At 39.6% G+C, this 14778-nt stretch overlaps 1 protein-coding gene across 2 annotated transcripts in view; it reads right to left on the reverse strand.

Annotated features, from left to right (window-relative positions):
• TMEM237 (transmembrane protein 237) overlaps nucleotides 1-14390 on the reverse strand; it is a 723713-nt gene extending 709323 nt beyond the window's left edge. For both annotated transcript variants that reach the window (XM_044060506.1, XM_044060505.1), the window contains exon 1: nucleotides 14236-14390. In XM_044060506.1, the coding sequence (XP_043916441.1) occupies nucleotides 14236-14256 (21 nt within the window). In that variant the 5' untranslated portion in view covers nucleotides 14257-14390. The remainder of the gene's footprint in view (nucleotides 1-14235) is intronic.
• Between the last annotated feature and the right edge of the window lie 388 nt (nucleotides 14391-14778).

Consider the following 14778-nt stretch of genomic DNA (forward strand, 5'->3'; position numbering starts at 1 on the left):
CCACAATGAGCTATGATTGAAGCTAGACACTATGTGAACACCCCTGGTGTTGTATACAACCTAAAGGGTAAGGTAGAGAACTGATAATGTGGTCCAGACATACAAAGCCTTAAATGCCTGGAATCCTGGATGAATGGGGTTGTCATGATAAGGATCTTTTAAATCTGGTCTTACCAGGAAATGAGAATGAGGAAGAAGAGGCAACAGATCAAGTGATATAATTTTGAACTTGAGCATGATCACAAACAGGTTTAGGAAAGTAAGATCTAGAACTGGTCACCAAGAATTTTCTTTCTTTCTCACTAAAACCATCTTTGAATAAAAACCTTTCCCAACCTGGGATGAAAGAACTGGTTCTATCATTCCTTGGGACAGTATGTGTTGAACTACAAGGGGAAATAAAATAATCTGGTCTGGTTAATGAGAAATAGCCCTCTGAATCTGTAGCCTTGAAGAACGATATTCAGATCCCATTTGTCTGAAACTATCTGTTGCCAAAGAGAAAAAAGTGGAGATTCAGACTTCTTGGAAGGAAAAAGGGACTGCCAGGGCAGAGGGGCAAGGCTCCTTAGTCATTCAAACTTGTTGGGCTGTTTTTTTTTTGGGGGGGGGGTTGAATTCTTTTTGAAATCCCCCCACTTCCATTTCTTCTTAAACATCAGTTTACCAGCACTTTGTTGAGACTGTTTATTTTGTTTTTTCCCAAAACTGGATGAGAGATTAGAGAATCCCTTAGAAATTTTAGAAAAGGAGGGCTTAAAAAATCATAATTCCCTGTATCAACGTACCCCTTTCATCACACTTTTGAATATCCTCTGTAACAGAGAAACCAACAGTTAAATCTCTATCTGAAGGAAATTTTGAAAACTCATTTTTCACATCATCTGGGAGGTTCTGAGAAAGCAGCCAGACAAACCTCCTCAAAACAGTACCAGTGGCCATAACCATACAAGAAGTCCTATACGTTCACCACACACACAAACACACACAAGCACACACAATGAGGAGGGACTAGTACAATGGAAAAAAAAAACAATTTAAAACAGACTTTTTCTCACAAGAAGAAACTGCAGATAAAACATTCCTCATACTTTCACAATTAGTCAGAATAAACTTTAACATATGAGCCTGACAATTCAAAATTCTGAAACTTAAAGCTACAGAAGCATACACTTTTTTCCATACTTATCAATAATCTTCCAAGCCTTGTCAGAAAGTGTAAAACTGGAATTAAACAAATATTTAACAGCGGTATGATTAACTAACGGTACAACTGCTAGGTCAGCTTTGGGAAGAATGTATAAAAACGTAAAAAGATCGAGGAACTATCTGCCTTTTTAGGGGCAGCAGGCTATCTAGAAGGAAAATTGCAGGCAAAGCATGCACATTCTCCAGAACCAACAGAAACGGGGGATGAGGTGAAGGCTTTGTAAATTCCTTCTATAACAACGCACAGTGTTTTCTGAAGGACTGAGAAACCTCAGTGTTCTCCCATTGAAAACACTGGCACATTCTGGAAATCGTCTCAGAGAAAGAGAAAACCTCATGGGAAGAATTAGAAAGTAAGTTCTCCTCAGAGTCTAAATCAGAAAAAACCTGCATCTGTCCTTTCATCTTCTTGTCCAGTTTCAGAATATTGAATCTCATCAGGAAAAGAGGCATCCCTTTTTCTTTTACCAGAAACCACCTCACAAGAAGGATCAACAGCCTCAAGTAATCCATGAGCCAGATTCAGTAAGCTACTCTTGTCAAAGAAAGTTTGGGAATTAGTAGATACATATTTAGTTTTCTGGGTTTTTTTTTTTTTTTGACAGAAAAAAATGGGGTGTACAGTGTTTTTAATTCAGTCTATTCAGTCCAGTTTCTCTGGTACAGCAATTGATGTTAGAAGACAGAGCATGCAGAGAACCCGAACAGCCATTTTTTGAAACAACTCTTCTGGAGAAATCTCATACTCAGCCAGCCATTTCTTCATTTCACCCTCTGATTTTTTTCAGTTTTATCAGTTTATATAAATACCTAGTTAAAGCTTCTTCTATTTTTTCCAGCATTTTATTTGAGTTGATATACTTCTTCATTGTTTCATTTATTTTTAACACCTCTGAGTACATTTGACTGATTTGCTTCCAGTAATTTAGAGGAAAAATCTGCTGTACTAAGGCTGAAGCTTGTACTGCTTTTGCTGAACTGCTGCAAGGATTCTTTCCAGTCAGTGTTTTCTCTTCACCTTTTCTAGTTGATTTTTTTTGGGGTCTCTAAATTTCTTATTTGCTGGCATCCAGCCAGAAGCTGCAAAGAATAAAAAGAACAGCTGAAAAGATCATTGGCACTAGTGTTCCTTACAGAAGTTCTTTGAAATGAGATGTATAAAGAGGTCCCGCAAAACACTAAGTGACACTTCTCGTCCAGTGTATGGTTGGTTCACTAAACTTGCACCTGGTAGAAGGTTACGTACTATCCACTGCAGGACCTCCAGATTCATGAACAGTTTTTATCCAACTGCAATAAGACTCATTAATGCAGACGTAAATCTGGATGTATCAAAACTATATTGCATTGTTAATGCTCTCATTGGTTTCCTTTTTCCATACAGTACTTTATTTATTTACTGCATCGTAAAATGAATCTATTCTCATTCAAGTGCAATTCCAATCACTTTCTTTTGTGCAATATCACCCAATCTCACCTCTGTATATAGTGCACTTTTCTTTTCATGTGCTATCATCTAGTAGTCAGTTTTGTCCAGTGTATATAGTGTACAAGCTACCTAGATATTAACTTTTGTACTATAGTTATTGTTTATTCTTAAAAACCTATCATGTCATTTTGTGTTTGTTTTCTCCTGTAAAAGAGCTGACACTCAATTTCATTTAGGTAGCAATTGTGCTTCCTAAATGAAAATAGTTTCTTTGGAACCGTTGAATCTTTTGAAAAACTAAATTTTCCTCAAGCTGGCATAATTACTAGGTCTTATTTGTCAATTTATTTTCACACTGGGAGAGCTAAAATAAGCTGTTGATCTGTGTGCAGTCATCTTGGAAGTCCCATAGAGCAAACTTTGTTGATCTGAACCCACCAACCAGTTTGCTGATCTAGTCCATCACCAGTATGAGCAGCAGTGAGCTCAAAGCTGAACCCTGATGCACACCTACTCTAACTTGTGAGACCAAACGCTGTTTGGACTTGAGTCAGTGGGTCTTTGTACATAGCCTGCACTAATTCTACCAATGTTTCTGGGACTTCGAACCCCCACAGGACTGCCCAAATCAGCTTTTGTGATACCTTGTCATGTTCTTCCCCAAGTCTAGGAATGTCCAGTTGGACTCCTTCCTCACCTCTAGCTTCTTCCTGACTATCTGTCTTATTGCAAACATCATGTCAGTTGTGCTGCAGCCTAATCTGAACCCGAACTGCTCATTTCCCATTTTACTTTCTACTTCTCTGCATATTCATTTATCAATCACCCTCTCCAGAACTTTAACTCAGTATGACAAGAGTCTGACACCTCTTTACTGCCCCCAGTTATGGAAGCCCCCTTAGTTCTTATATATAGGCAGTAGTATGCTTATTCTCCAGTCATCTGGGATACGGCTTTCTCTCCATAATGCTATGAGTACCATCAGGAGCCATTTCTTCCATATCTTACCCAATATCTTGGTCACATCTGCTGTGACCTCATCTGAGCCTGCTGCTTTCCCGACAATTTTCCTTAGTGCTGTTTTTATTTTTTCTAAAGGTGGGCTCCTCCACTTCCTTCACTGTAGGCTTCGCCTGAGGCAGCACAATTTCTGTGGGGTTTTCTTCATTCAGAAGCTGCTGAAAATACTTCTTCCATCTGCCTTTGATTTCCTATGGGCTGCTAAGCAGGGCGTTGCTAGCATCACTTACAAAGAATGTCTATCATCTTTACCTTTCTCTCTTTGCCCTGCAACCTGATAGAGATTCTTTGCATTACCTACAGAGTCACGTTTCATAATCTGGTTAAGTGTCTTTGATGCCATATTCTTTGCTATTTCACCTCCTCTCTTAGTCACTTTATAAGCCAAGCCGTATTCTTTCTTAGCCTAATCTCTCACTTTTTCGTGCACTATTCCTTTCTTTTAATGACTTCCTGGACTTCTGCATTCCACCATCAGCCTTCCTTATGTACCTTATTTCCATATCTGGCTCGGCCACACACCTGTTCTATTGTTCTCATAAATGCTGTTTTGAGACACTACCATTCTTCTTCTTCAACAACACTTATTTTCTCTTCTTCCTCAGGTGCTAGAGCCCAAATGAATTCCTTGAACCCTTGTGCTTTCTCTCCAGTTAACTTCCAGGTCTTCAACCCAGTCTCAATTGACCTTGGAGGCTTCTTAAACCACCGTTTGCAGCAGATTCTGGCAATCAGTGGTTTATACTTTGGGATGACTGTTTCACTGGGGATGACTTTGCAATGATTCAAACCCAGTGCTCTACCTTACTAGGAGGAAGTCTACCAAACTTGCATATTGGCCACTCTTGTATGTGATCTTGTTCAGAGATTAGGTTCATAGATTACTATTAGGCTAACTGCCTTGGTGGGCCATTTTAAGCCTAGTCAATTATCTCACATGAGAATCAAACCTACCACCTTGTGTCTGTAAGGTAAACAAAGTAATCATTATGCCAACCTCCCATGTCTCTCATGCTGAACCATGTTTTGGCCACCAAGCCTTTTGCTGGACAGAAATCAAGAATGGCCTCTCCTTCTAGATTTCTGTTGCCTCACCCTTGTGGACCCCAACCTAAACAATACAGTTCTTGAATTAAGACGAATATATCATCAACTGATTTGCTAATTCCTGCAGATCCTTTTTAAACTGTTATAGTGTTAGACAAGTCCAAAAGACATGCTCCCAATCTTCCTTTATTTCTGTTCTGTATCTTCTGCAGCTTTTTGTCTACTAGTGAGTTCATTCTATGTATTCTATCAGTAGTATAAAAATACGTGTGATGGCATTTCTAGTCAAAAATTCCAAATCTTCTGAACTTCGTGACATTCCAGACATTTTACATCTGCGCATTGCTTATTTACTTGTCTCACAACTGCCCCAAGTGATTACTTTTGATTTCTATAGTTACTATGAAGCACTCTGTAGAGTCTGCTTATTAACTAACATCTTGTATTTTTTTTGCTAGCTCTGGCTTCATTCCCCATTTGTTTTTCCATGCTTTTCAATCTACACACCAATCCCTGAGACACTGTCTCCTTCTAACTTAAACCTTTCTTTCACACCATCCCAATACATTATTATTACCCCTTTCAATTGTTTCCAATATATTGGTTCTTTTACTTTCCTAACCTAACTTCTAGTCACCTCATCTCTTTGTTTACTAGGTTCAAACAGTCCTATAGGGAATATTTCCCTTCTCCAGGGCTACAGTTAATTTAATTTTGCAATTGTTCCTATATAAGTGCATATTCTCTTACCAGGATCATCTCTATGGGCTTGTGTTCACATGCCTAACCTTACTGTTTCTTGGTTATAGTTGCCTTGTGTCACCATCATTTGTTGCCATTTGGCATTATATTGCTCCAATTTGAGTTAGATATACTAATCGGGTCTATATTAGATCACCGACCGCTGAAATAAGTGAACGGTGATTAATCGATCCTATGTAAGTGAAAGCTTACAATCTCGAACTGTCAGAACAGTGATTTTTTTCCCTAGGGAAAAAAACTCGCTATTCCAAAACACATACACACAACACAAGCAAACCAAACAAACAGCAATTCACACACATACACCTAAAATCTTACAACTAACCGTACACTAAACTATACACACACCACTAACTATCCACTTACCTTAACCCAAACCCTAACCCTAAGGTCCGTCATTATTGCACACTCACCTCACCTGCTCCCTAACCCTAACTCACCTAACCCGCCCTAACCCTCATGTCCACACAATCGCACACATACCAAACCCACGCCCTAACCCTAACTCATCTAACCCGCCCTAACCCTCACATCCACTCAATTGCACAGTTACCTGATCCCGACCCGTAACTTTCCACCACAGCGCTGAAAATACAGAAGCAACAGAAACGGACAACCAAATTCTTTCCCTAGGAAAGAATTTGGGTTTCTGTTCCTTCGATACTTTCAGCTTTCGCTCCATAGGGTTCGATATTAGAACATCTGAAGGTTTTAAACCTCGATGTTGTAATATAAACCCTACTAACCACAGTTGTGTTGCCCTAGAATAGGCTTGCAGGATCAGAAATCCCAATCCCCCTATCCACTGGGAGAATTAACTTGGCTCAGCTCAGCATAGCGCCATTTTACCTTCCCAAATGAAGTCCTTTTCCACCTTCAGCAACAAACTCCATAGCTTTCCTTGCAGGTGGCAGAAAAAGGCTTGCTCAAGTGTAGGATTAGTAGTATTTTAGTATTTATATCCAAATGCAAAATTTTCCATTTCTCCCTATTATTTTTGGCTTCATATCCTCCAAAGTTTATTTTGCTGTTTTTTGAACTTCTTCCATCACCCACAAACCCAGATATTTTGTTTTTAAAGCACCCATAAATATGGAAATTATTTTACTGGATCATCTGTAGAAATACAGTTTACTGTTATAGCTTTACTCTCACCTTTATTCATCTTATAGCTTGTCAAGATCCAGAATTCATTCAGTATCTAAAAAAGCTTTTTTTTGTAGATCTTGCTCCAGGATAACCAAGTACTGAATGACAAACAATCCTATTTTTATCTCTTTTTGCCAATGGCATTAAATATATTTCAAATATTAAATGGGGACAGTCCCTGTTTTGTTGTTCTTTTCAACACAAACTGCTGGAAAAGGGCCTCCCTGTTGTTACACTTACTGATGAATTCCAATAAATTTTGCTTATCAGTCAAATCAGTCTTGAGGAACCCAAACATTTGCTTCACTTCTCAAACTCAAACCCAGCAGTCCCTGACAAATGCCTTCTCAGCTTCCAAATTTATCATTAACAATGATAATCCTTTAGTCTCAGCCTCTTCTTCTTGTATTCAACAATACACAGCAAGTCTCAGATTCAGAGTGTCTCTGGCTAACAAATTACAGCTACCGAGACAAAGGCACTCCAGGAGATGCCACAAATACTAATAAGGTTTCAAAATGCAAACAACTGCCAAACTTGTACTCTGGTGCATTCCACTGTAGTAGCTGCTATTATTATAAGCTACATATAAATAGACAGCAAAACAAATCAGTCACCCCTGAAGGTTCAGATGTCTCCGGAGGCAAGAGGTTTCTTTAACTGGCCGGAGCATCATGTATTCTAGCTGCCTTGCAGGAAGAGGGGTTCTCCAATCACAGCTAAGAATACAGGTGCATTCCACTGTAGTAGCTGCTATTATTACAGGCTACATATAAATAGACAGCAAAACAAATCAGTCACCCCTGAAGGTTCAGATGTCTCCGGAGGCAAGAGGTTTCTTTAACTGGCAGGAGCATCATGTATTCTAGCTGCCTTGCAGGAAGAGGGGTTCTCCAATCACAGCTAAGAATACAGGAGCGAAACAGTGTCATCTCAAAACCAAAATCCCCTTGTTTTGAACAGAAGAGATAGGAATGGTGATCACACCTGGGCTCCTTTATCACACTAGGGAGCAAAATCTGGTGATAAAAGACAGTGGTTAAGGAAAACTCTCCTGTCTATTGTTTAATAACACAAAACTGCATTATATCATATTAACACAAAACTGCATATCACATATGACATGAAACTTCATTGCTTTACCAGAGTAATCTGCTGCAGGTTTCTTTTGCCATAGGAACCACTGCTGGCTGTCGCAAAGATCTACTTCTGATGCATGCCCTTCTAAGGAACAGTACAAATCCAAGTAGCTTCCATAGTAGGAGTTTCACAATACACTTTTGATATCTAAATAAACTCTCCCTACTTACATGGGACTGAAATGATTAGTGGTAGCATGTAGAGAAACAGATTCCTTATCTACCGCCTCTAGGTCCATGAGTCTGTAATGGATCACATTTGATCATTACAAATAAAATGTTTTTTAAAGCTCATTGTTAGCTGACTTATTGTGAAAGACACTTTTTAACAATTACTGAGTACATCCACTGAAATCACCATTAACAAAGTTGCAATTCTGTTATTTTCAATACCTTGACATTTAGAAGCATGTTTGTAGTAGGTACTCTGCGGCTGAAGGCAAGTGAGATAGTAAGGAAATGCTATTATAGCTTGCAGCCAGTTTTAATTAATACTGTTACCACAACACAAATAATGAATTATTGTAACTGATACCTTGCATTACTGTTACTTTACCGTTACTTACCTTTGGCACAGGAAGGTTAGATGCAGTCAATCTACCTAACCCACTTATTAACTAAAAGAAAAGTAATAAATGAACTTATTAAAAATTAAGCTAAAACATACCTCTCAATTGTTAAGGATTTCACAGAACATACCTGATTCTGCCTCATGTTTTTGTCTTGCACCTCGTAAAAATTTTGATTTAATGGTATATCATTTAGGTTTACAGTCAGTCAATAATGCCAGACTGAGTTTTATACTTTCTTGTCATTCATAAAATGCACTTTTATGCCAAACCTGTTGTTCTTTTAAACTCTTAAGTGAATTAGAGTAATATTTAAAAGTTCTCCAGTTTGAGCCTATATCCCCCTCGTTATTAGGTTCATAGGTTCATAGGTTCGTACTAGGCTATCTGCCCTAGGGCATTTATAAGCCTAGCCAGAGTATGTGTGGCTTTCACCACCCCTTAGGATGAGAATACTATGCATTTTTAGGGATTAGTTTATTGTGCCTCTGTCTAGTAGTGACACAGAGATGACCCCCGGGGTAAACCTACGATCTCCCATCCACTCGTCAAGATTTCTCTTGAACAGAGTCAGTGAGGGGCTCTGCCTAATATGTACTGGGATCCTGTTCCAGAGTGTAGGGAGCCTCTGGGTTATGAATCTGTCCCTCCAGCATGTCCTATTTATTTCTGTGCTGAGGTTTAAGTCCCTTGCTCTCGTGGCTCTGGTGGATTTGGATTTACTAAGGTGGAGCATGGCCATTAATTCCGGATTGGACATGGCCTTGTACGTCAGGCACAGATCACCTCTGAGTAGGCGGTATGCGACTGAATAGAGCTGGAGTTTTTTCAGTCGGGCAGCATATGACATATGTTTAAGACCCTTTATCCTCTTGGTGAGGAACTTTTGGGGTCTTTCCAACTGCTGCAGGTGACGGGTAAGATACATCCCAAATGGGGCATTGTACTCAATCATTGGCCTGATAAGAGAAGAGTACAGGGGCACAATGACCTCACTTGATCTAGATGTGAAACCCTTCATGATAAGGTGGGCAATATAGAAGGTCTTTCTAACCACTTTGGCAATGTGAGTGTCAAATGAGAGGTTACTGTCAACCTGGGTCCCAAGGTCCCTGATTACCTCTTCTGTACTTAATGGATTACCACCTATGTGGTAATTTGTGGGTACCTTATTTTTCCCAAAGGGTATGACTATACATTTTTTGGCATTTAGCTTTAGGCCATGGCTCTGGCACCAATTATCCGTTTCAATGAGGCATCTCTGAAGGATGTTGGTGTCCGCTGGAGTATCAATTATGGCGCCCAGTTTGCAGTCATCTGCGAACTTTGTCAGCCACAATCCTCCTATGTTTGCCTGTACCTCGGAGAAATAAATGCCGAACAAGAGGGGTCCCAGGACTGAGCCCTGTGGGACACCGCTTGTGACTGGCTTAGAGTCTGACATAGCTCCAGCAACTCTGACCCTGTGGGTTCTGTCCTTGAGCCAGTTTGCAACCCATCTTGTGACATATGGGTTTACATTTAAGCTGGTGAGTTTGTCTATGATGCCCGAGTGGGGTATTGTGTCGAAGGCTTTTGCAAGGTCAAGGTAGGCTGTGTGAACTGCCTTACCCTCATCAATGGCCTTAGTGACTGTCTCAAAAAAGTCGATCAAGTTCAAGAGGCAGGATCTGCCTTTGACAAAGCCAAATTGGGTAGGATCCAATGTCTGTAGATCCCCAATGTCTTTGTTTATGAGTTCCATAATGATTCTCTCCATTGCTTTGCAGACCAGGCTCGTCAAGCTTATGGGGCGGTAATTTCCAGGGTCCGTAGAAGCACCGCCTTTGTGAAGTGGTACCACTGTCGCCGTACGCCACTCTTTGGGTACGTATCCTGTAGTAAGGCTAAGATTAAATAGGAGCCTCATGTGCGGGTTCAGTTCCTCTTGGAGTTCATGTAGCACACAGCCCGGGACACCGTCCGGTCCCATTGATGCTGTGTTTTTAGCTTTAGAGAGGGCGGCTCTCACCTGGGCATCTGAGATATTAGGGAGGCTACACTCTGCTGGGATAGTTATTTCTCCTTTTGGGGGGGAGGGGGAGGAGAAATTTGCACTGAACTTGTCTGCCAGAATATTGGCAATGTCAGTGGGTTCAGTGTATTTTGTATCATTTTGGACTAACTCAACTTTATGATTTTATCTAGAATTCTTGAGCAAAGAAGTTGAGAGATATGCCAAAAAGTTGGGAGATATGCCATCACATATGTGAAAATGTATGTATGTGTACCAATAAACAGTAGGGAAAAAAAGAAAATACACCATCTAGTAATTAATAAAAATCTGTGAAGGGGTAATCTGCAGCAAGTTGAGCAGCACAACAACTTGCCATTCCTGACACCGAACCCGACAGCTGACAATCTAAATGTGTCAAATTTTAGGACTTTACAGCACTGGAAAGTTCATTTAGTTAACTTACCTGCTTTATTCATAGAATGATAATGCTAAGCTATACAAAGTTTCACAACCTTAATTCCCTTTAATAACAGACATTCTCTGTATGTTTGCCCTCTGCCTCTCTTGCTTTGTACTTCCTTTTCTGTTTTGCTAGTTTGGTCTCATCTTATTTTTCCACAAATAGTTTCTCCCTCATACTCAGTTCTGCTTTGCTTTTTCACATTACCCAACTAATCCAATCCAAAGCGTATATGTGAGGTTATGCTTTTTTAAGTCATCAGAATACTACTATTTCTTATTTTAATTAATTTTTGTATTATCTTGCATATGGTATACTTTATAAGAAATTACTTTGTTACATTGGCTGCTTTTTATAGCTTATGGTGTCTATTGTGCATCATTGTTATATTTCTTGTTCGTTTGCTTCATGAAGTATTACATGTTGTACAGCTTTTAACATTTGTTCAATTGTGTTCATTTTGTAATTATGGTAGTACCTGAACAGGGCCCTTGTGGTATTGCCCGATTATGTCCACAAAATAAAAATAAATGCTGGGTGTGAATTACAGCATTCAAACTTTGTGCAGGCTTGGATATGGCATTCACTGACTGAACTCTGGTGTGACACTATATACCAGTAATGACTGACATATATGCAAATGACAATCCCTTGCCAATTCTGCTTGATGTGTATGTAAATCGCAAATCTGACCGTGGTTGAACAATCTTGGGTATATTTAACACATATGTAATTTTATGAAGTCCTGCAAAACTACAAACGTGAGTATAACAAAAAAATACTGTTTAATCAAACATCAGTTGGGAGGGTTGTAACCCTCCTACATCTTGCAGAAGACACAAACAGAAAACAAAGACATTACTGCAGCTATATTTAAATATTTTCCAAGACAGATGCTAAATTTTATTTATTTTTATTTATTTATTTATTTATTTAAATTTGTTGACCGGGAGTGTCCGACTGGACGTGGGTCCATTTTCAGCGGAGGCCCGGGGAGAAAAGCTCCACAGTAAAATAAACAGACAGTAGTTACATTGGATTACATAGTGATTAACAATTTAACATAGAAATTACTTACAACATATTTACAGATGAAGAACATAGTACATCAGTAGACAACTAGAATCTTTATCTGTGAAGTACATAACAGGCATTAACAAATGTAACAATGAGAAGTTCCTGCTGTATAATAAGTACTAGGCTTATGAGCATCTGAGCTTGCTATTATCAAGGTAGTTAGTGGAGGTGAAAGAAAGGTAGTAGTTGGATGGGGTGGATGATATTAGAGTGGGAGTTGCAAGGGCATAGCCAGCATGTTTTAGGTGCGCTTTTAATAAAGTTTTGAAGTTGGTGCATGATGGTACGGAGGTAATTGTGGGTGGGAGGGAGTTCCATAATTTGGCTATGGCGCAAGAGAATAGTGCTTCACCAGCAGAGTTATTGGCTTTAGTGATCTGCAAGTGATTTTTGTTGCTGGATCTTAGTGGTCTGGTGGTGCGATAGGGTTGGAGTAGATTCTGGAGGGATGGGACATTTAGTGGATGGTTTACTAGTTTGTGGGCGAGTGAGAGTTGATACCACTGAAGGAGGTGAGGGAGTTCAAGCCAGCCCAGTTCAGCAAGTGAGAGACAGTGGTGACTACGGTAGGATGCCCCTGTGGCGAATTTGGCGATTTTGTTGTAGCAGGTCTCTAGCTTGTTTAGATTACATTGCCTTAGGTTGGTATATACTGGAGAGGCATAAAGTAGGGTGGAGATAAGGTGGGAATTTGCTATTGAAATCTTTGCTGCTTTGGTGAGAAATTGTTTATTTCTGTATAATGCTCCTAGTTACACTAAATTACATTTACATTTCAATTTAATTTCATTTAAATGAATTTCATTTAATTTAATTTCAATTACAATTACATTTCCTAGTTACATTAAATGTTACACTGAGTGCATGCGTGTGTGTGAGAAGGAAGGTGTTCAACTTTAATGTTTGTTTAATATAATTCAGCACATTCCTAGTTAAATCACTACATAAGTCTTGCAGAAGCAGAGTTGCAAGATGAACTGTATAACTGTGTGTGTGTGTGTGGGGGGGGGGGGGTGGGGGGTGCTACCACCCAGTATACAGCATGCAAAAAACACAGCTCTCCCACACCTTACCTCCACCATCCGGGACTCAGACAAAACAAATCAGGGCCACAAAGGTACCAAATAAAAGATATATGTCCTTTCATATAATATTTTAATATCATTGCTGATTTTAAAAAGTTGATAAAATAAAATTAATTTAATTAATGTGCATCATCTGTAGGCTTAATGCTTGCCACTGTTTGTTGACTGAAAGTCACTACTTCGGTGATAAAAGAGTGAACAGATCAAAATTCTCAGCTAAAATCAGGAGCATTTAATGATTCTATTTTGGGGTGTGAGAGGTCCATGTTTGATATTCCAGACCAGTGTTTTATGTTGGGGAATGGCTTAATGGTTAAGGTGCTTACCACACAAACACACAAGGTGCCAGATTTGATTCTCACTTTCGGGGAAACTGGCTAGGCTTAAAATGGCCCACAAGGGCAACTAGCCTGGTACTTACCTATGAACCCACCTATAAGATTTGATATGACTGAACGTGACGATAAAATGCCAATCAAAACTGAGTTATTCACTAAGGAATAAAAAGTAGCCAGTTTGAAATCTCATTTATGGCACTGTGACTCCTAATCAAGTTCCTTTTTCCTAGAACAGGATCAAATACACCCATTGCGAGCAATGTAACTATGCGCTGTTCCTAAATGATGTTTACGTAAGTTACTGTAACTGTTTTATCCCACATCATATGTACCCTATTTTGTATTCCTTCTGATATCATGTTAGTGCATTTTCTGCAACAATAAAACGGGTAGCTTTTCTCCCAAGACCTTCGTTGAAAGGGGTTTTATCCCAGTCGGACTTTCCGTCAAGCAAAGGTAAATAAATAAACAATGTTCTTTCTTCGGCTTTTTCCCCAATTAGGGGTCGCCACAGCGTAACTCCGGTCCGCTAATGATTGGCAGTAAAAAAGGGTGCCGAGGTGCCAGCTCGACGCCCAGCCTTCAACGAAGGCACGCCTATTGTACGCATGTCTTTCTAACGCCACTCGACCGCAAGGAGAAGATGCAGACTCCACACAGAAGGCGCTCCAGCCGAGAATCGAACGGAGAACCTCTTGCTGTGAGGCAACAACGCTACCGCTCCACCACCGCTAAAATAAATAAACAATATTTTGCTTTATTTTACTTACATCTCTTCACATGGAAAGACCACTTATCTATTTATAAAAATGGATCTACTTCAGGGTCACAACACAAATAAATACAAGCTATTCACCAATAACAAATGCATACAATAAACTTACAATCCTAGTAGTTGCTATACTGTATAAGGTGCAATAGATACGACTGATGTATATACGGCACACAATCTTACCCTAGCTGTTTCCGATTCCATGATGACAAAACTGCCAGATTAGATCCTTTCTTCCAATGAAATATAGTCTTTTAGTACAACATGATAGAATCTATTCTAGAGAAGATTTTTCTAAACAGCAATTTAACTTTCTCAAAAAAAAAAAAAATCAAACTTCGTCGTCACTAAGACGCCGTAACCAATGTACAAAAGCCTGAACTGACTGGGCAGGACAACAACTTCCGGGTGATCTCTTGCCAATCAGAAAAAAAAAGATGGGAAGACGATGTATTGCTGGTGCTCTTCTGCAATTCTTGTAAAAAAATGACACAAATGCGTAGTTTGTTCTTTTTCACATTGTATGATGTACATTTGATGCAAGAGTCGTCGCACTGTATTCGTGCACTGAGTGCTGCAGTATTGTCCTTCGTTGTGGAGCCATGTAGTAGGTGGATTGGGCACTAGATTCACTGACCATAAGCGTGAGTGTGTGGTATGGCAGGGCTATCCATCTGGCGGTGTAAATCTTAGCTCTAGATCAGATTGTCACTGAGGAAGTGACAC

This window comes from Protopterus annectens, chromosome 2.part0 (assembly GCF_019279795.1).
Source record: "Protopterus annectens isolate FY-2018-M chromosome 2.part0, PAN1.0, whole genome shotgun sequence".
NCBI lineage: Eukaryota > Metazoa > Chordata > Ceratodontiformes > Protopteridae > Protopterus > Protopterus annectens.